Source organism: Convolutriloba macropyga, chromosome 5, assembly GCF_964194025.1.
Source record: "Convolutriloba macropyga chromosome 5, txConMacr16.3, whole genome shotgun sequence".
Lineage (NCBI taxonomy): Eukaryota > Metazoa > Xenacoelomorpha > Acoela > Convolutidae > Convolutriloba > Convolutriloba macropyga.
In genome coordinates this window covers 1994767-2017906 of record NC_134472.1, presented here as the reverse complement: position 1 = coordinate 2017906, position 23140 = coordinate 1994767, and the positions used below count along the sequence as shown (strand labels likewise).

Sequence of the window (23140 nt, the reverse complement as noted above, 5' to 3'; positions counted from 1 at the left end):
ACGAATTTTTTGATCAACAAAAGCTCTTTCGAAAAACTAAAGCCTATGCAAATCTCATATGGGACAAATTTTGTAAAGAATATCTGCCAACTCTGAATAATCGGCAAATGGGGCGATCTACGGCGAACGAAACCCTTAAAAAAGGCGACCCCGTTTGGTTGATCGAAGACAGCAATAAGCGTGGATGTTACAATCTAGGTCGAGTTACGGAGACCACCATTGAGTCTGACGGTGTGATTCGATCAGCGATAGTTCAAACGAACGACGGAGTGTACAAGAGACCAGTAGTGAAGCTGGCCCCAGTACTACCTGGAATAGATGTTTTCGCGATGAAAATTAGGGCAGGCGATGTGGCGGCTGAGCTTACTAACTCAATTACGAAATTGAATAGCGCTTCAAGGCCATTTCAAGCCTCAAAACTAGAATAGCATGACAAGCGAAATTTAATGTTACGTTCTACTGAAGCCATACGGATTTGTTCACCTTGTTCAACATTTACAATTAGCAACTATTATTAGTACACAGTCGTCATAAATGCAGTTAAATTGAAACTCAAATTCGAACTACGCTACTATTGCCACGTATTCAAGTGTTCACAATCACACAAATTTATCTCCAACGGAGAAAGAGATACCCAACTTGTTAAGCCAGATTCGATTAATTTTGCGATTTTCATATGAATTCAGAGAGTGCGGGGCACCGTATACGGTATCCCGAACCCCAAACTGTCTATACAGAGAATCCTAGGACAAAGTAATCTACAACCAATCAGTGATGCTATTTTGACATGAACGGCAGTATAAATAGAGTTTGAAAAACTACCAAAAATCAGTTGAAACTCGTTAATTTTGTCTTATTGAATTGACATACACAGCGTATTGAAGCACGCTTTCTTGAGCGGTAAATTATTTGTTATCGTGTTTTGTTTCTGTAGATCATATTAGTGATTGTACAGTTTTAACTTTACTTTGACTTGTGAAAAGAGAATAAACTTTGATATTCTCAAAATTTTCTTTCTGAGGAACGAAGCTCCAAAGTAAGAGAAATTTTGTACAAAGCATAAAGTCAGTTTCTCTTACTGGCTTTAAAGAGGCCTAGTTAAGTTCACAATTTGCGTTATTGAGCAATTGAGTGCGCTGAGAAGCACAAAGTGCGAATTTGGTTAATTTTGTTAACTTTGATTATTGGGAAAAACTCTCGGGAAATTTTAGGAAATCGGAGTCGGAAATTGTTTGCTCTAATCAGTAGCTAGGACAGTTACCTAGGGCTGAACATAGGGGGTTTTGCAATTCCGAATTGCAACTTGAGTTATTAACCAAAACTCGAGCAAAAATTGATTGCTTCAAATTGAATTGTTTTGTTATTCTGAGAGAAACGAGTTTGTTATACAGCAAAGCTGAGCAATTAGTTATCAGGAGTAATTGAGCAACAAGTAATGCAACGGTGATCTACAGTAGAGCTGATAATACAGTTTACATAAGTTAACTGCAAAAACACAATATCTGGACAGATTTGAAACTGCTGAAACGAACGGGGCGGTGTAAAGTTTTCCTTGACTTTGATGGGAGAGCAGCCGTTAAAAAATCTTGTTGCTTAACGCCGGGGAAATTATGCTTAGAGAAGTCATTAGATCCCAGAAATTTTGCTTCTCAAGATCTTTTTGCGATTGAAAACTAATCTTTCGCTCGATTTCTGAGCGGTGCAGCAATGGGCTAAAAATCTTGCTTGTGAAAGCTACTATTTCAACCCTGAGCAATAAAATTTCAAACCAACGTCTCATCAGAACTTTTACAATAACAACTTTTTTGTTAATCAGAATAGTGATTGTGTAATACTAGAAGAACCATTTTACGGGTGAAATGTCTTATAAGGCAGACTTTTTTTGTGTAAGACCTGAATGAATATCTCGTCACATTCAATTAAACTTCTTGTTACGTCCAGCAAGATAAACTTTTGGCGGACTGGATAGTTTTCAATCACGACATACTTGCAAGAATTATTTCTCGTCAGCGTTTGTTTGGGATTTTTGGTTAATTATATTGCCAACTTGATGTTGGAAAACTATAAAACTATATTTTTTATACAATTAGAAAAATGTGTACCCATTTAGTTTTGTCGTATGTGTTGCCGAAAATTGGTTATCATTGATGGCACTCACCAATATCAATTAAGTTGTTTCCAGCAAATTTGGTTTATTTGATGATTTGATCGTTTCAATCTGCAGACTAGTCATAAAATCATACATTCACGAAACTCCACTATCAAGAAAAAACCGAGCTGGTGAAATATCTTATAGCAACACACCTTTCTAATATCAGATAGAAAATGAGTGAGAACGTTTGCAGAAAACATCAATTACTTTCCAGATAATTTTGATAGGTATTGAGACCGTACGGTTATCTTCCAAAATCTTGCAACGTTCCTAAAATTCACGTGATTATTTTTCAAGATTTTTTCAAGTCAAAACTTCATCTTGCAAGTCGAATATATATCTTTCAATATTCTTGTAAGTCAAATGGCTATCTTTGAAGACACTTGCAAGTGAAATAGTTGTCTTTCGAGATTCTTGCTAGTCGAATGGTTATTTTGCAAGATGTTACGAGCCAAATTGACATGGGGGAGATTTATCAGGTTAGGGGTCCTATTAAGACTTACAATTTCGTTGAAAATGTGTCTTTTGAAATATATCTAGATTCACAATTTGATGTGAAACTACCTGGATGTTTTCACAAACGCTAAGTCTTGAATTTTGAGAACATTAACATAATACCACGCATAAAGCACTGATTTCAAACAACTGAATGTCAAATTTTCTCTATTCAATGCCATGAAATTCAGTCAGTGAATGAGCTCACCTGTTTTCTGATCTTTCCACGTCACTGTCCACTTTGGGAGCCTGAAACATTATCTTTTCAAGATATCTGCCAGTTTCGACTGTTTTTTCAGAAATTAGGGAACTTCTGTATAACCAGTTCTTACATCAACTATAAAATAATGCATTTTAAAACTGGTGCTGGCCTATTTCCGGAGCTAAGTGTTACAAAAAATTTTTTCGTAGCCTTAATTATATGGACTGGGAGTTAATAGGGTGTGGAAAAGGGTTTTACAAAAATATCAGAAACTGAGCAAATTTTTAAGAAATTACTTACCACGAGATGAATCTTCAACTCAATAAAATTTTTTGCTAAGTAGAAGGCCATTGCTTAATGTGCAAGTTAAAGTAGGGCAACTAAAATTGAATCTGCTAAAAATAAGTTGACTGAAGAGTTTGTGAAAGGAAACGCCCCAGTCAGTAGAAATTTTAGATAAGGGGCTGTAAAAATTAAATAGACGGGCTACAATTTCACTTCACTTAATCAAAAGCGACTGAGGTAACTGAATACCGCAAAATTAATTGCAGCCGAACTAAAAATTGTCTGTTTTATGTCTCCAAATCTGAACCGGAAAAATTATGGGCAAGTTTGACGGGGAGTTTTCACGCAGTTAACTTCAAACTAAACGCATTTTAACCTCTACTCTCCGCATGGAAAAGTATATAGTAAATAATATTGATCTTCCTTTAAAATAACTCAATTAAAAATTTTCCTGTCTAACGAGGAGTCTAAATATGTGCTTGCTTGCTTGTGTGTATGTGTATATATGCGTGTGTGTGCGTTTGTGTGTGTACGTGAGTTTGTGTGTGTACGTGGGTTTGTGTATGTGTGTGTGTGTGTGTGTGTATGTGTGTGAGTGAGTGTGTGCATGTGTATATGTGTGTGTATGTATATGTGTGTGTGAATGTGTGCGCGTGTGTATGTGTGTATGTGTGTACGTGAGTGTGTGTATGTGGGTGTGTGTGAATGTGTGCATGTGTGTATGTGTGTGTATGTATATGTGTGTGAATGTGTGTGTGTGTGAGTGTGTGTATGTGTGTATCTGTGTACGTGAGTGTGTGTATGTGTGTATGTATATGTGTGTGTGATTGTGTGTTTGTGTGTGTGTGTGTGTGTGTGTGTGTGTGTGTGTGTGTGTACGTGAGTGAGTGTATGTGTGTGCGTGAAAGTGGTGTGTGCATGTGTGTATATGTGTTTATGTATATGCGTGTGTGAATGTTTGTGCGTGTGTGTGTGCATGTGTGAATGTGTGTGTTCGTGCGTGCGAATGAGCGTGCGTTTTTATATGTGTGTGCATGTGGTTGTGTGTTCGTGCGTGCGTGCGTTTGTGAGTGTTTGTGTGTACCGGTGTGTTTGTGTGTGTGTTTTGGGTGGGTGGGGTGTCAGCGAACTGTGGGTGCCGTAATTTGCGAGTGTGTGTTCGTGTGTGTGTGTGTGTTGGTGAGATTGTTTGATGGTGTTTGTGTGTGTGTGTGTGTGTGTGTGCAAGTGTTTGCGTGTGTGTGTGTGTGTGTGTGTGTGTGTGTGTGTGTGTTTGTGTGCTTGTGTTTGTGTGTAAATTTGTCAGTGTAGGTGTGTGATGTGTGCGCACCGTTGTGTGTGTGCTGCTGTTTGCGTGTGTGTGTGTTTGTGTTTAAGGTTGTTTGTGTGTGTATGTGTGTTTGTGTGTTTTTGCGCGTGCATGTATTTTTGCGCGTGTATGTAAATTGTTTTTGTGTGTGAGAGTGCTTGTGTGTTTGTCTGAGAGTTTGCCTGTTTGTATGACTGTATGTGTGTGTGTGTTTTTGTGTGTGAGAGTTAGTGTTTGTGTCTGTGTGTGTGAGTCTGTGTGTGTTTACGTGTGTATCAATGTGTGTATGTGCGTGTGTGTGTTTGTGTGTTTGTGCGATTATCTCTGTGTGTGGGTGTTTGTGTGAGAGAGTGTCCTCGTGTGTGTGTGTGTGTGTGTGTGAGTAGTATAAAAAAATGACTAGAACCTCAACGGGGGGGACGGACATTTTTGGAAGCCTGATTTTCTCGGCCCGACAACAACGGGGTGGGACACTTGAAAATTTTGAAAATCTGAATAAAATGTCCCCCCTATTTTTGAGGTTTTAGTCAGTTTTTTGAAGATTTTATGGGGCTATATTATTATTTCATTCGTCTAAAATTTTCTTAGGCTAATTGAAACCAGTTCTTTGCAAGTTTTGTAAACAGTGCTAATTTCCCTTGCAAACTTGTGCTAATTTCCCGCCATATTGTTCAGCGCTAGACAGAGACGCGTTGGAATGAGTTCATTTTACCCAGTAATCTCGCTCATTTTACTGCTTTATTATATAGCGCTGCAAAACTTAGCGTGCATATATCCGATTTTCATGAAACATAACCCAATTTTTAGCCAAAAATGTTCCAAAATTTCGGTTTTTTGTCCCCCCACTAGGTTTTTGCGGCAAGATCTTAGAAAAATTGCCGACAGATCAAAAATCAAAATTATGGGAAACAAATAAGGGGGTGCAGGGGTACCAGTAAAAACAGCTTATCAACATTTTTGGTTAAAATAACACGTGTCTCAGTGAAAAAAAGGAACTGTCTGGACTATAAATCTGGGGTCCCATTTTTATTCATTTTTATTTCTCAACCTGTTGAGCTCTACTTAGCTAGCTTATTCTACCCGTGGAAATTACGTTCAACTTGAAGAGTCTACAGCTCCTACAACCTAAACTTACCACTTCCTTGTAAAAACTGTTTGAAAGGGGGCAAGTTACGAAATAGTTTGATTATTTGAATTAGTGGGGATTTGAATTAAAGTGTTTGCATCAAAGGCTTTAATTGTTTTAAGTTAGTTATAATCATTGCACTGCATTAATATAGATATTAGATGAGCCAGTATTAAAATCCTCTAACTGTTTCATTACCTTAAGGGTTTTAAATGTTGGATTTTTAGTAATCTAAAGCTACATGTGTCTGGTCTAATGTTTTTCATTGGAATTTTGTACAATAACTTGCCCACTTACTTGTCAATAAAAACAGTTAAGTTGACAGCTTCGTGAAGATTTGTCGATTCTCATTTCTTCTTGGACTCGTTGGACAACCTCCTTTTTGGATCTGAGCTGTAAAATTTTCATCACTTACAGGTTTGTACAGAAAATCTTGTCTTGAAACTTTCTTTGTTTTGGTAATGTCTGAGCTGTTCCGACCGTTTAAGCGTTTTAAGCAGTCCTAATTCGGGCAAGAATAATCAGGAGAAATTGTAATATCAAAGAAATCAAGGTTCTGTGCAACTTTTTAAGACTTTGAGTTTTGTCGAATGGACCTGGGTCTCTTGAACCCTTCAGTTGCTTCACATGGATGCTTGTGCAAGAATGCTTGCTCCACTTTTAAATTTACACTAATTCACAATGATTAAGTGTCATCCATCGGAAAATAAATAATGTTTCAGTTATATTTTGACTGTAGTCAGGGTTCAAGAGACTTTTTTGTGAAAAATAACAAGTCAGTGACAGGGACAATAAAAAATCAATGTATATATGTAGGTAAAAATGTAAAATATGGGGGACATTTTACTTCATTTTAAAAAATTCTAATTGTCCCACCCCGTTGTAGATGGTCACCCCGCAGAAATTTCAAATTGTCCAACCCCTCACTAAACGAGTATTGAGTTACATTGTAGCAAATTACCATGTAAAAAAACGAAAGTGTGTTGGGGGGGGGGTTGTGGTAAAATACATATGCTCAATAAGGGGAACGGGGTGTAGAACAGATCCTGTTTTTGTTTCTCCCCCTGTTTGTTTCATTTCCCCAAGTTACAATTTATGTGTTGTTATTTAGCATGTTACTTTGTAAAAATATTGAATGTGCACCTGGGGGGGGGGTCTAATAGATTTAAGCTGACTAAGGGGGGGGAGTGGGCGGTTTTGAATTAATTTTATGGAAAGTTTTGTTTCAGCTGAACGTTTATTGAAGACTTTTGATGTTCAAACGAAGTAATGCCAGCAACTGAGAACAAAAAAAGTAAGCAGTAAAGTTATTAAAAAGAATATTTTAATGAGATGTTTTGCAGAAACTTATTTAATTCAAAGGATAGCATACAACCTATAGATATACAATGAAAACCATTGTTATACAAATCGTAGAAAAAAAGGCAACTAAGTACTGATGTTTTTGTTTGAGAAGACTGTATCACTTGAAAAAAAAAATGATAAAATATTTAGAATTTGTTCTCCGACCAATCAAAGAGTGCTTGAACAGAGGTTTTATTGACCTCAATCTGTGTCATTGTGGGAAGTGTGAAGTTCCCGAAAAGTTCCAGGTAGAAGGCAGAGTTGTAGTTCAATTCAACAACGGAGATCTTCTCGTCTACCTTCGCAACAATTAAGTAAGAATTTTTTTACAGGACCTGATTACGGGAAGGAACTATCTGCTCTATCCGGTTGTTTTTCTGCTTTTTAGATTTTTATATCAATGAACCGGATAAAATAAAAAGGTTTTTAAAAAAAATCTGGTCCTGCGAAATTTTAAACCAACTTTTGAATAGAAATTACAAGAGAATCGGTCAGTTTATTTGACTCAAACATTGTTGAAAAGGATCAGTAGATCAGATACACAACTTTTTCCGGTTTCTCAAAAAAAGTTTAACAACAAAAATTACATAGTAAATAAACAATTAAGCCAAGCCCGCGAACTTTTTTTGGTTTATACTATTCATTAAACAATGTACAAGTCTTTTATTTTCGATGTGTCTTGTTTGTACTGAAATGTAACTTTCTATTTAATTGAAACTAATATCTATGTAAACTTCTGAAATGAGCTGAGAAAAGGCCAAGGTACCTATTGGGTAATCTGTTGGCAGTTTGTTTCAAGTCAAAATCAAAAATCCAAAATTCCAATGAAAGACTGTGAACTCTGGAGGTTGAGCTCGCCGTAGAAGTTCTGGTCGCGAACTTTTGAGATCGGCTTTGCAATATATTGAGGTGGAGATCAAGCAGCTTCTAGCAATCAAGCTAGTGGTTCGCGGCGCACGTTGGGGGAGTTTTGTTTTGGGGTGGAGGATTTTTGATTGAGACTTGAAATAACTGCTACTGGATTCTTGAGAGGAACTTTTTACTGCGAGAGTTGTTACTAGCTACAGGTTTGAAATACAATTTGTGGAATACATGAAGAGGAGGGACCGGGCGTTCAGCACTTCAACAAAAACTCTAAAAATTTGATCTCAATTGGTGCTTACTTTTGTATAGTTCTGTTCGCGGGCTTTTTAATGGTAAAAAAACTTAGTTAGTATGTGAACATGCATACACAAATCACTGAGTTTAATCTTCATCAGTTGATGAATAGTCTATAATGCGAGCTCTTGGTTTTTTCGCTGCTCCTTTTTTTGCGTTCTGCTTTCGCTTTTTGCTTTTCGGTGCTGACAAAGTGACTTGATTCTCACTTGAAACACTTGCGTTATCGGATTCAATTGCTTGGTCCAAAATAAAACCGTCGCAAGCTGGGTCTGTAGAGGACCCACTGTCCGAAAACTCTGACAAATTGTCAAAATCTACCAAATTTTGATTCAATTCATCCTCGCTATAACTTCTCTGGTGAAAACCTGGGTCGGGAATTGAGTTGAAACTTGTGTTTAGAATGCTATTAGTTTGTGGAACGTTTGCTGACTGTTGCGTTTGGCGTTTGTTTTTTTGCTGGTTTTTGTTTTTTACCTGCTGCCCGCTTTCCTGCGCCTGCTGCGTGCTATCCTGCACCTACTGCGAGCTATCTTGCACCTGCTGCGAGCTATCCCGCGCCTGCTGCGAGCTATCCTGCACCTGCTGCGAGCTATCCTGCGCCTGCTGCGTGCTTTCCTGCTCGTTTTGGCTTGCATCAAGCGAACCCCAGTCCGGCTCATCTAGTATTGTTTTGTAAAACATGTCCTCTCTCAATGAGTTGTGTCCATAAGGCAACGTTGATACTTGATCACTTAAGATGAATCTTTTATCATCATAGCCAGACAATGACTTTTTGTTGACAACTATTGTGTGAAGCCTGTGGTTGCTTGAGGCTATTCGGGTGTTGAGAAGACGCACTACCTCTCCGCCCAAAAGAGTTTGCTTGTATAATTCATGGGTCATGCTGCGCCGTGCATCTTTTGTGACCCCTTTTGCTGACTGTTTGGTGCAACCTGAGAAAAATAAACTTGGTTTATTTCAAATTTATCCCGTTTTTTCCAGACCCCAAAAAAATTTTGTCTGCTCGAATTTTTCGCAAATGCCTGTTGTTTTGATTACTTGTGTTTGTATAGTAAAAGGGGGGGCAGTGAAAAACACTTATACTTGCCTTCAGCGAGCTTGATTGAATACAGCTTTGGTTTGAGTCCACAAAACTCAGCAATTGGCCGGCTTCCCATCTCGTCGTTGAATTTAAGAGTGACACGTGCATTGTCCCTGTTGTATAGCGGGTGCTCGGGAGGGAAATTTGAAAAATCAAATTGCTCTGCAACCTGTTTTTTCTTCTGTATTTCTGCAAAGAAATCTCTTGAGCGCACTTCATACACGAAGGAGTCTGTGTCTGAATAAAGCAAATTACAATCAAAGTTCTTCTTCATAACTTTGTAGTGAAACTCAAACATGAATTTCTTAGCCAAATCCAGTATACAAGCGCCGACGATGGTTGGTTTGTCCCACAGTATTTCTGATTGTTGAAGGCATACAGTGACCAGATCTTCACTGATAATTTTTGATGACTGGTACTCGGGCTTGTCTGTCCATTTGAGTGTTTCTTCTTCAGTGCGCGTCAATTTCACTTTCATTCGGTTTCGTTTTCCCTCGCAAGTTTTTCCGAATGATGAGTTTACCATTAGTTTGTAGAAATCTTCCTCAAACTTATTCTTTGCCTGCTTTCTTTTTTCGGTATTTAGTTTCACGTACGGCGCTAGCCACTTTTCTTGTTTGAATGATAACACTCGATGAAGCTTGGTTACTACCAATCCTAGTTCAACATAGAGTTTCAAGGTTTGGTAGTGCAGTGTATATTTTTGTTTATCGAAAAGCGTCTGGATAAGCTTTTTTACCTGCGGGGGTTTTTTGATTTGCATATCGGCCAACAAGCTGCTTTGATACTCACTGAGCCAGCATTCATCAATCGCTTCTTTTGTGGGCGCCAAAGGAAAATCAGAGTGTAGATCGTGCAGGCTGTCGGGATAACTGAAATCGACTTCAACTATGTATCCAACCTCATCATCATCAGGCGTATTCAATATTCGACCTAAAATTTCCTGGGCTTCCTCATCGGTCCATTCACTTTTGTCAAACATTTCGAAATCATGGAGGGGTAGGGGGAATTTTTCCATGATTCCTCCAAACAGATTATTGGCATCGATCATTATTATGAATGAGGAAATGTTCTTCGGTTTGTAGTCCGAAAGAAACTTGTTGTTTGCGCGACAGAGCCGTTTGCTGTAAACCGAGCTCACGCCTCCTCTTATAAGACTTTCCACCATGTCGAGGTGTTCCCTTTCTGTTAGAAGATGTAGTTGAGGGTTGCATTTTTTGAGCATTGCATCTCCTGACAAGTTGGAAGCCGTGTAATACTGGCAGCAGTCGAGTCCATATGTATCATAGCACACTTTTCTAAAGCAGAGTACTACTGCAGCGAGGAGAAACACATCTGTTGTTAAATACAAATTGTAGTAGTCACCAATGTTTTGGCACTTGAATAAATTGAACACTTCGAGGGCTCGCTTGTATTCATCTTCACTCACTGTTACCTCGTACTGCTGCAAACTGTTTGTCCATTTCTCGAGAGGGGGAAGCTGGGCCTCTTGCAATTTTTCAAAGCTATCGACGAAGCAATAAAGGAACGAGCCTTTTTGTTTTAGCAAATTAACCGATGTTGTGGGCCACGCTTGAAAATTTTGTTCCAATAAGGTGAATTGATCAGATGGCAGGTTCTGTACCAACTTGTCGAGCGATGCATTCATGAACTTAAATGAGTCCAATAGTCTGATATACTCATACTGGCTTGTCCAAACACCTTTCTTGTTTTGTGTTGTTTTCATATGCACTCCAATTTGCAATGAGATGAATTTCTCACTCGTGCTTGGCACAACTGAAATTGTGTTTTTGTCATTCAGATTTTGTAGTGCTAATACTACGTGATGAAGATCATAGTTTGCCAAGTTGTGCGCAAATAGGGGGGTGAAGTTTAGAGTTTTGCGTTTCAAATTGCACTGCGCATGTGCCCATCCCAAAAATTTTCCTGTGAAATGGCAGTGGTCTAGAACAGTGGGATCTTGTGAGGATGTATTCAATTCAGTTTCACAAATCCAACACAAACTAGCTTGATCTTTAGTGATTGTTGGCTCGCCGGAAAAGTTTTTGTGTTGTTGTTTCACGTCGTATATATCCCTAGCAATTTGTTCCAGTGACTTAACAAATTCAACCATGACATTCGGACCACATTTGAGATCGAAGTAGAATGGCTTTGTTTTGTTTAAAGCAACGAAGAGTAAAGCATAACTACATGGCTTGTGTTCCTCCAATGCTCTAGTAACTGAGTTTTGTTGTGTATTGATAGTGTTAGCAACTGGTTCAATTATTGACTCCAGATCGAAAAATCCAACTATCGGCGCAAACCATCGGGCTTGAACATTTTTGAATTCAAAGTTTTGCTGTTTGGCTTTCGGCATTTTAATTATTGCTTGCGTGTTTTGATGGCATATTTCTTCATGTCTGTCATGTCGATCCAATGAGGTGCTGATGTGGAAACAGTTACGACACAAATGGTTGTCAATGCGCTGGTGTTTTTCAAGATATTTATGAATAAGTGCCTTGATATTTGTGATCAGGACATAGTGATGCATTGATCCATCACTTAGCAAGAGCAGATCCAGATTGAAATTGTAGTTTTTATTATTTGATATGCGGAAAGGAATCAGTTTCTTGTTCGAGTGTCGAAAAACATTAACGCGTACCAAGTTCAGCAGTTCAAATTTTTCCATCTGGTGAAAAGCCATGGGCATCATGAATTCACCAGCCGCCTGTTTTGCTCCTGGATTTTCCGAACTATACATTATTGGATTTGTTTTTTGTCTCCAGGAAGCATTGGCGGGTATCAACCGGGGTCCGAATGTGTTATGGTACTGAGCTGTATAGCAGTAGAGAAAACATTTCTCGTCTTGTCGGTTTCGAATGTTCAACAGGTACTGACATTTTGCTAGCTCAGTAGGCAGAGCTAAATATGAAGAAGCAGCAATTGGTTTTGACCTGGCGAGCCTCAATTCAATGTTTTCAATGCTATTTACTGTCCAGCCGCTACCATGAGATGCAAAGTTGTTCAAGGCAAGCAGCATTTGTTCAACCATTCCAGCGAAGCAAGATTTACTCAAACCTGTGAAGTCGACCCGCTGCATTTTCGAGTTGATGTATATTTTAATGCGATCTGGCTGGCTGCTAACATTTTCATCGCTCGATGGTTTTGTGAGCTGTACCAGTGCGCTAAACTGAAGTTTTTGTGCATGGTTTTGGGTGTTGAGTTGAACAATGTTTTCAATCTCATCACGTTTGCTACGCATGAAACTTAGCAAGTCTATTTCATGTTCTCCCACTGGTATGTCGTATGTTTTCAAAACACCGCCGAAAGCTTGCTCGGACGGAAGAATTCCAGAACTTGGGTTGTTTTCCAGATCAGCGTTCCATACTGGAAGTCCATGGTTTTTGTTCATATGCTCCATGTACTTGAGGTTGTCTACGAAGAACTTGTTGCAGTAGAGACAGTAGCGGGGATGTTTTGAGTTGTGTTGCTGTATCATATGCGTTTCGAGTTCTATGACTTTTTCATGAGCAAACGCACATTCATCGCACTCGAATCGGTTGGTTTGGACGTATTGTTTATGAACCGTTTGCATATGTCGTCTGAGGCTGCGCTTATCTGCGAGTTTTTTCTAGCAAATTGTACACGTTTCTGCGTTCATTATGAACAGTGGAAAAAGAGAAGGAATAGGAATGCAACAAAGGAAAATAAAGCTACGAAAAGGAAATGAAAATAGTTGAAAAGTTTTTCAATCAAGTGAATTTCAGGTTAAGGCAAAAAGCAAATGTAAGAATTTTATTGTCGGGCAAGCTGTAATTTAAACTTGTTTCATCCAATCAGAATGCGCGTCTTTTTTGTTTACTTTTGCGACAGAAAGCTACTGCTCCGCAAACAGCAGTAGAGGGGAACACACCGCGCAGACTGTTGTGTAAACAACACATAGATTCATATGCTCAACGGTTTTTCTACTTTTTGTTTGTTTAAAACAGGTGATCTCGAGTTCACAGTTTTACTTCTTATTTGTCTACCCTAATTTTGGTCGGGTGTACGACTATGTGATAAAAAAGTGTTTATTGATTGTTTACTGTAATTTCACTACAATCCAAGCTTCAGCTGGGTTTATTTCAACCCAGTCTCATTTTGCTTATTTGTTTAAAACATTGTTTCGCACTTGTTTGTTCAATGTCTGAAATTTTCAGCATCGCTTAATTCTGTCTCACAATGTTTGTCTAGTGCTAAGATGAATCTTTAGTTAAAATTGAATTAAGAACTGGTTTCAAGATGTTAACAAAATTATCATGCTTAAACATTGTGAAAAGCAACAAATACAATATGTACAATGAGTTTAAAGAGTTTTGTTGTATTTTAGAGTCGAGATAACTTGACGACCTTCTTGACGGGGGCATAACATTGGCTCAAAGGAGGTGTTTCATCGATGCTGACATCATCAGAAAAATTGTTGACAAGCAACGGGAGGCTTTCCGGGGTTTTTGTTTCTTCACTTGGCGACTGATCAAAATTCCAAAAACCAGATATTTGCTCAACTTCTTCTAGCTGCCCCAATTGATTCTCCCAGATTTCAATGCAGTCATGATCGTAGTCTGCAAAAAGTTTTCGTGTTCGCTTTGCCAATTTTTTCACATCCTGCTTCTTTGTTTGAATGGGAGTAATACATCCATAATATCGATGAGCATATGGAGACTCTTCGTGTCTTGGTGATTTTTCCGGCGTTTTTGTTAGATGAAATAAATCGTTTTGTTTTGTGTATTCAAGTATTGGTTCAATGTAATTAACTGGAAGGATAAAGCTGTTTTTTGTGTGCCATAATTCTGTCTTATCATCAAAGCTTTCCTTTACAAGGACAATATTTTTGAAGTTGTGACACATTCGCACAAGGGTTCGAGTGCCTCGCTCACTTGTCTTTGCAATTTCTAAATATTCAGCAGCCATATTGCAGGTGATGGATAAACAATTGGATGTTTTTGTTCTGATTTTACGGATTTAAACGGTAACAAAGCACACAGTTTTCTTTATAAGGAAAATTTTATAAAGACCTAGAACAGCACCGAGTCTAGAACCAATTTTAGTAACAAGAGAAATGAAAACTTGCTTTTATATGTTATGGAATGGAAAGGAAAAGCAGGATGAAAGCAAATTCAAGAAGAAAGTTAAGCAACAAAAGACTTGCAGTAATGTAATAATGTGTCAAAGAACTAAAGAATTTTCACAAAACTTATATTGAACAACAAGAAAGAACAATGGGGGAAAGATTGAAAAAATTGTTGCAGACTGATTTGTTTATTTGACTTAATCATTTCATCATTATGCCGTCATGTCTATAAATAGAATTATGTCATAATGACCTAAGTTGAATTGGGTTGCTCTCTAGAAATATAAATAGACTCGAGGAGGCGAGCTAATTTATCCATTGCTAATGAAAATTTGTCAGTTTTTAGATTTAAAGGTCGGGACTTGTAAAACTGTTTTCTGCTATGGCCTTTATAATGCTTGGCCCGGCGATGTTGCATTAGTGAATGGAAATTTTTAAATTGCCTTGGACAATTGTGACATTGAATGGGTCTTGATTCAGCAGGGTATATTTTTTCCGATCTTTTGAATTTCATATTTCGTATAAATGTCATAGCTAATATAAAGGAGTATAAATTTGTTTACACGCGTAGGGAGGGGGATTTGTTTGTTCAGCTGTTATCTTGTCTAGACATGTTGGCGTGGGGTTTGAAATTGTTTACATTCTGACAAACAGTAATGTATTAGTCATTTATCATTTCAGATTACTTTGATACAGTTTGTCTCAATATATGCATCATTATGGGTAATGTTTTGTCTAAGGATGCTGAGTACAGCGACTTTCATTTGGATCTCTCGCTCAATCAAAAACGGCTTGTTAGGGCTGCTGTTAAGACTTATCATACCACTGGCACCTATTTATCCTTGAAATTGTTCAAACGTGATAGTGAACAGGTCGACTGGGATTTCAATCAAAAAATTACACTTTCAGCGCGAGAGTTTCGTTTGCTATGTCAGAACATAGAAAAACTAGAACAAATGCTTGATCAACCTGTTGGGTTGATCGACTCACTTCTAAAACCGGATTCAACCGATGACTCGAAGCGTCCAGCAAAACGGGCCGGCAAAACACCAACTCAGCGCCAGAAGAAGATACCAAAAACATCTGTAACAGTCAATGAGGAATCGGAATAGTTTCTATTATATCTTTTGCTTCCTGTCATTGTTTATGCTTTCATATTTAGTTTATTAGCTTTTTCTTTTTTGTTCGTTATGGTTGAGGCGATGTATGAGAACAGTCCTGAATATTTCAAGAAATTTCAAAAACGTTTCAAGTACAATATTTGTGAGACGGAACCAAAATTTGAAAACACAACAATTGAAAATTATGCATATGGTTATCATTCATCTGCAACAGTTATCGAAGGTTGTACATTTGGCTCCAATCATTATCATGTTATGTATGAATTTGGTTCGCAAGATGATAACATATTCGATTCTCTTTATGTACCTGCGGTGATACCGTGTCTGGTTAACTGTTTCAAATTACTTATTCAGCCTACGCAAAAAGACTTTGTTAAACGTGGTGCAATAATTTCACGACTACATGTTGCTGTTGAATACCTTTCAAAATCAACTTCTTCGTCTTCAGTTACCAAGAACCAGAAACAACTTCCAGCACCCTTGAGTGAGGCAACAGTGAAATCTATTAGTACTTTGACGGTCAACAAACGTTCTTCTACAGTGCCTGATGTAACTATGAAACGATTTTGCCAGCTTATGCTAGGTGAACACTCCTTAACTCTTTATCAGATAATGGATATTCTGCTTAGTGGTCACGGGAGTTTTGTGCGAGAAACCTCAAACTCTTTCATAACCTTTCAATTTTGTAAAAATTGATATTCAAAAAATGGTGTTGTTGTTTCAAAATTAAATTAACTTTTACTTCATATGTTTTACAAAAGCTAGCAACTCTAATTCATTTACATCAGGTATAAATGGAAATTTCTCACTATAAAAATAATGAACAATATATATGCAAAATAAACCACAAAGCTGGGAGTCTGAGGATTGCAATGGAGACTGAATGTCTCTTCTATGTTCCATGATATCCATCATTATCTCCAAGTCTTCACACTGTTGTAAACGGTTGAAAATATCCTTGTAGGTAGTCAAGGGTAGAGCCAATGGATCCGCAAAATATATTATTGGGTATGCATATCGTTTAGCTAGCACTACCCAGTGGGTTCCAATAGAGTTGGATCGTGATGCATTAACAATAATAAATGTGTTGGTTTGCAAGTTCAGAGGATAATTATCAGCGGCATAAACCCCTCTGAATTTGAATTTGAGGTGTTTACATTTTTTCACTTGAAGATGAATTTGATCTTCGTCCATTAGTATGTGATCATGGGAAGAGCGTTTTTAGATGCGTTTCTTGCAGAGTCAATGTAGATCGTAGATGCTTTTTCCCCAAGAAAAAATATTTCAACGTTATGAGCTAACGCTGCATCGAACTTGAGTTCGACAGACAATGATGAATTTGTGAGCTCTGGATGAATAAAGTCATGAGTTGCCTCTTGAGTGCTGGTCAGATCAAATACCATTATATAATGGTTTGCGAACTCACTCAGAGGTATTCCATGGCCATTTTCTACATAAGCTAATGCACTCATTGAATTGTAGTACAACCTCTTGTTGTCAGTTGTTGACATTGGAGTTCTAGCCGTTGCAAAACCATTTCGATAAATGGTTATCTCTCTTAAACCAAATTTTTGATAATGGAATGGATTAGCGGTGTTGGTACCGATGAATGCTGTACCAACGCATAATGCAACAATGACTCTTCTTATTGGCTCTTTAGTGAAAATATCCTCATGTTTCCAGCTTTGTTGGCCTGTTGTAGCCAAGAATGTTTTGGTAATTACTTCATTGTATCGGTAAATTGCCGGAGTTTTCAATAATGTCTTCTCAATTGCACCTACAACATTATCTGACACCGTCATCTTCCTGACAAATAAATTAGCCTCATCTATTTTAACCTTGTAGTGTTTCGCTGCGTCTTCACTGATGACGGCAAAGTCATCTTGAGATCTTCTCATTGAAATGCGTAACGTAACTCCACTAACCAAATGTTTCTCACATCAACCAAATGTTTCTCACATCAATGTTTCTCAAAAGAAATCAACCGCCAACTTTCCATATAACGTTATACGTGCGGATTGTCGCACTGTTCTTTTTCTTATATCTGATATTGCTGCTGGAATAGTGCCCGGGTTTTCCTCATACTCGTAACCCTGACATTTCAGCCAGGTTTTCTTTGCGTCTGTCCCATGAGAGAATTCAGTTTCTATGAAACTTTTGTGTGCATAGTGTCCATTAGCTGTTGAAATTTTGATACCATTTGCAGAAACAGTACAGTCGGCGAAAAGTGAATGAAGGATATTATTAGCAAAATATGGAAGATCACTGGCATTAGCGTCACCAGCTGTGTAGCGCAAATCCGTTCCATCGATTTGAAGTATTCGACACTTGATTTCCAGATAAATTTTTTGCAAGTCAATAAAATTGTTGCGATCACCAACAACTTCAAATTCCAATGATGATCCTGACGGCGAATAAAGCGGTCCTGTTTTTTGCTCGAATGATTGGTCAAATGTTACCAGCAAAGGTGGTTTTTCAAATAAGTCTAAAGAACTGTGAGTGGCTTCAGATGGTATTACAATATTAGTTCGCATTTTTCACTCGCGAGAAAAAATCCAGACGACTCCTTTTCGGACGGGGTTTTCGAGAAATGATTCTTCTGGTTGAGAGTTTTCGTTTTTGGTTGGGTCTCGTGTATTGTCGTCTTTTTCGTCTAATTATTTTACGGCCTGATGCAATACGCGATTGAAGAGATCCAGCTATTTGTTTGCGAGCTGTTTTGGCAACTGTACTTTTCAGTGCTTGTTTTGCTGACTTTCTTTTGGTTGCAACTTCTACTAACTCCGGTGCTCCCTGAACCAATAAATCACGACCAATCTTTTTTGCTGCGGGCCAGAGAAATTTGCGTGCTAATGGCAGAGCAACTCTTCCAATACCTGCAGCAAGGGCTCCAAAACCGCTGCCTCTTTGTCTGTAGTGTCCGGAAAAATGCGGCATTGATTGAGATGCTTGACTGCTGTAGTATGCCTCCATATTAAACAATTTTTTGAAACTTTAAACTGACTATAACTTTTCCGGTTCCAGTAAAAGGAATTAGTTTTCCAGTTTCGTTTCTCAACTCTACCTGAATGTTCTGGATATTGTTTGATAATATTGGCTTGTAATCTAAATTTGTGTAGGACTTGTGGTGTATGGGTGTCACCGTGTTTATGCTACCGTTTCTCAAACGTCTTTCAGACTCAATGATTTTTATTACCGGAGCTCTCACGTCATCAACGTTTTGATGTTCAATTATATCAATGTAAACAAAAATTAACTGTGATCCGCAAGTGATATCAACTGGAAAATCTCCAACATGTCTGTTCAAAGAGTTGCCCACACTTTCCGACTTGTAACCAATATGAATAAAACCATGATTCGAAATATCTTTTATTCCTTTAAAACCAAGAATACTGGGTACTTCTTCATCTTCGAATGACAAACCTTCGTTAGGTCCAAATTTCAAAACCAACTTTTGCGTTACAGTGTCAAAATCATAGTCAAACTGTTTCAATTGAGCGATTCGAAAAATTTCTTCCAGAAGCTCTTCTGAACTGTTGTATATGCCTTTGCGAATTCTTCGAAGTTGTCCGGTGCGGTTATGTGAAGCATCAAGTTCAGCGCCAGAACTGACATACGCAACTATTTCGGCTGAGTTTACATTATTGATGTTTGATGGAAATGATATTGAAGCAAGGGCAACTTGCCAATCTCCATCTAATTGTAATGGTTGGGCAAGTTGATTTCGAAACTTGGCCATAGTATTATTGGTAAAAATTCCCATTGATGCATTCGATATCAAATCAATAGTAAATTCTTTATTAATACTCATGTTTAGTCTTCGACAGGAATGACGTTCACTTGGACTAATTCTGGTTCATAAAATTTACCTTCAATTATTACGTTGTTTGCGTCTATAAGGTTGTATGTTGGTGGACTGAGGGTGGCAACCTTGAATACTGTGAAGACTTCGTCTGTGTAATTTTGTTTATAACCTTTCCTAAATATTTCGTCTGGCTTTGCAATACGAACCAGGTCTCCTTCTTCGTATTTCGGCTTGTACTTTTTTGTGCTAATTGCTAGGGATATTAGAAACGGTTCATGTTTTTTGAAAGTTTTATTAGGTGCAAGTTCGGTAACACGATTAACACGACTGTTTATAGTATTTACAAACTGGGGCAATTCCTTAATATAAGTCCAAGTCCAATTTTCCTCCAGGTATTTGTGAATAATGTTTTTGAGCGATCGAATATTCCTCTCCGCAAATGCCGACTTGGTTTCGTTTTCTGTTGTATATAAATGAATTTCCTTCTTTTCACAAAATTTTTTGAATTCACCTTTAAACTCGGATCCCTTGTCTGTCCAAACCCTTTCTGGTTTTTTCTGTTTGATCATTTTTTTGAACGCTTCAACAGCGTCTTTTGCATATAAAGCCTTCATTGGTTGCACTCTAAGGTATCGCGATAAAACATCAACAGCCACCAATAAATATTTGACTCCATTGTTGTGTTGGGCAATTTTATCCATATACGCCACATCGACAGACCAGATTTTGTTTATTCTGTATGCAACAGCTTTTAGTCTCGGAAAAGTTTTTCTGAATTGTTTGTATTTTGTGTATGGGGCTTTCGACTGAAGGTATTGAACCACTTTGGATCTTGGTAAACCGCTGGCTTTCTTCAAATTAGCAATGCTACCAAAAGCTGCACTACCTTTTGTGTATAGTTTGTTCAATTGTTTAACGTGAGAGGAAGTAATTTGCCCACGAGCTGGGTGGTTGGATCTCGTCTTTTGCATCTTCAAAGCTTCCTTCATCGTCGCCAGAAGCTTTTGATTCTTCTGTTCTCGAGACTCCTGATTCTTCGTTTTCTGGTTCATCCTCAAACAACTGCAACTTTTCGTTTAGTGATAAGGCAAGAAATTTTTTTGCGTATGTATTACAAGTTAATTGTGAACTGATATCTAGAAAAGTCAGGACTTTGTAATGTTCAAGTGAAAGCTTAGATGTTGTTTGTTGTAGATCGTAAAGAAAATCTGCGACAAGAATTCCCGTGCTTGACTTATTAACCATTAGTCTTGATGTTTGATCTAACGATAGAGGTTCTGACTCTTCTATTTTTTCCAAAATTATGCTCGCTTTTTCAAACTTTTTTCTGTCAAGGTGTTTAATATCTCTCAAAACTCGCTCCCTGGTTTCAGCTGAAACTTTTGTATCAATTTTGTCATCTCTAGTCTCATTCAACTCATCTTTGACATTCTCCAAAGTATTATCTGTTTGCTGTTGCGTGTCTTGTTGTGTGGTAGAAGGTGCTGGTGGAGACTTGTTTCTCTGCAACAGTGATAATTGTTTTGCTTTCTCTCGGACATTTTTATTGTTGAGAAGTTGAGCAATTTGAGGTTGTTCATTTGCATACATTTGACGAGGAATTAGCACAAACTCTTCAGTGTGCATTTTGCTCCAGAAACACAAAACAAGGTAACGCAATGAGTTTAATTAGACGGATTCCAGAATCTGATCGGAAAATTGTGATTCTCTCGCTTTTTTCAACTCGCCTGTCTGTAAGTTGACGTAGTGGTTTCTCGAATTTTTTTAATTCAACTTTATTGATTGGTACAACTCCAGAGAGTACGTTCATCACACAGTCACTCAAGAACCAAATGAAATCGCCCTGATGTAATATTTCTATTTGAGCTGTGTTCTCATTCCTCTTATTTGCCCATTGCTTGAGCATAAGCAAATGTTTCTTTTTCATTTGTAATTGTTGTAATCACTGCTTCAGGGGACGAAATGTAAAAAATAGAAGGATCCGGTCCAATTAGTTGCGATGAAAAACGTAAACCCTGACTGGTTTTTGGGTCGAGATCAATCATCAAATGTCCAAAGGGCTCCGCAGTTGCTAGTTTGTATGCTTCTTTTATCAGTTGGAGACAATTCAACTGTTTTCCAAGATATTCAATTTGTTGAATGTCACGAAGCGACTTGAATAATATTATGTGTGTTGTATTCAGATCAATGGTTCTGGACCATTTGCTTTGATGGAACAAATTATGCTTGACGTATATAACATGTAATTTGCGATGACGTCCTGAGGTAGCTATTTTTACAAATTCTTTATCGTTGAAGATTTCTTCACATGAATCGTCATAGATAAGCAGACAATGTGATAGGTTTTTTGTTATATCAAAGCCTGAGTATTTTAGAAACTCAATCCCTGGTATAACTCGTTGCATATCTTTGAAAAGTGGTTGGAACTCTTTGTAAAAATAATAAATTTTTTCAAAACGTGGATAAAAGGTCGAACCTTTTAGCATTCGAAACAAGAGTTCTGTTTTACCACAACCACTTGGTCCTACAATTGACATGAATACCCTGTCTTGTGTAAGAATAACTTTGTTCATAGTTTTGGATTAGGCAAAATGTAACCAACTAAACTCGATAAGAGAGCAATCCAAATTGATTTCTCTTCACAGCTTTCTGATAATAGAAAGAGCATAGAGAAGCAAAGAATGATCATTAGGACAATGATACTAACTTGAACAAAAAATATTACTTCGGACCTTGGCACTGTTGAATTTGAACAACAACGCCATGGGGGCCTCTCCTTGTTGTTCACATCAAAGACTAAATTACTGATACCGGCGTCAGCCTCGTCTCTTTGATTCATTAGAGAACAATAATTAATTCAAAAGTGAATTGAAACAAGGATCATATAAAATGTTAAATTTTTGAATTATTCACTGGGCAACTGTTTCATGTACCAGAACTCAAACAAATTGAAACCTTTAATATGACTTTTTATTTCTAGTTTATAACAAACAGTTGATGAGTCATTTTCATTAAACGATGGTTGATTGAAGACTTTTTCAACTTCTGGGTGTTCCAAGACATATAACCGCAACTCATTCGGCATCTCATTAAGTGATAGCTCACGTTCTGGTGGTGCTTTTTTCAATCTAAATTGAGGAACTTTTTTGTCCGCCCATTGCTTCCAACGTGGGATTCGCTGCTCTTTGAGGGACTCCATAGGCTTCTGGTTTGTTTTGATCATAGCCATAATTGAACTGATTCCGATGTTCTCGAGCTCTCTGCTTATTTTTACGTACAATTGGAAGTGATAGAAATTATCTATCACGGGAAGGAAAGCTCTGAAGCTGTCTAGCTCGTCGGGGGAAAGAGTAATAGTTGCAAAATAACGTTTTGCTGCTGCGCTATAAAGCGGGTTGTAACGCGGTTGTTGTGCAGTGTTTGGCTTATTGTTGAGATAGTTCGCTCGGTTCTGTTGATCACTTGAGAAATTATTCTGTATTGGTGGAGAGGGATCCTGAACTCTGTTGAATATTACTATAGGTTGATCGTCAAGTGGGGTCAAGCAAGTAAATATCTTCAAGTTGTCTGACAGATAGGTTGTTAAAGTTGCCGTGTCTTCTCTGTGCATCACTTTGTGTCCACTGTGAAAATGTGAAAATATTATTGCTTTACGTTCCGCGCAGTGATTTGATAATTGATTGTTTGTTGAACGAAAATTTGAATGAAGATAACAGGGGGGTACTTGTTCTTCTGATATTATATCTGAGATTCGGGGACAATTTAGATCCTCCAGATTATAAACAGTTTTTTGTAAAAGCTTACTGAGGAGCTCACACTTTTCAATGCCTTTGGCAAAAAAATTTTTCCGGGTGAATCGGAAACTGAAACTCAGACAGATTGTTTTCAAATCACAGTAAGGTATATCACCTTCGTCCCAATCAAGACCGTGTAGGTTGTTGGTCAACCAAATAACAGTTTGTCTATCGTG

General features: G+C 37.8%; 2 protein-coding genes across 3 annotated transcripts in view; both read right to left on the bottom strand.

The window, feature by feature from the left end:
* LOC142339039 (calcineurin B homologous protein 1-like) overlaps nt 1–23140 on the bottom strand; it is a 416603-nt gene that overhangs the window by 197115 nt on the left and 196348 nt on the right. The gene's annotated exons all lie outside the window — the stretch shown is intronic.
* The window catches only part of LOC142339034 (uncharacterized), a 101260-nt gene that overhangs the window by 37158 nt on the left and 40962 nt on the right, over nt 1–23140 (bottom strand). For both annotated transcript variants that reach the window (XM_075388659.1, XM_075388660.1), the window contains one exon: nt 2856–2896. In XM_075388659.1, the coding sequence (XP_075244774.1) occupies nt 2856–2896 (41 nt within the window). The remainder of the gene's footprint in view (nt 1–2855; nt 2897–23140) is intronic.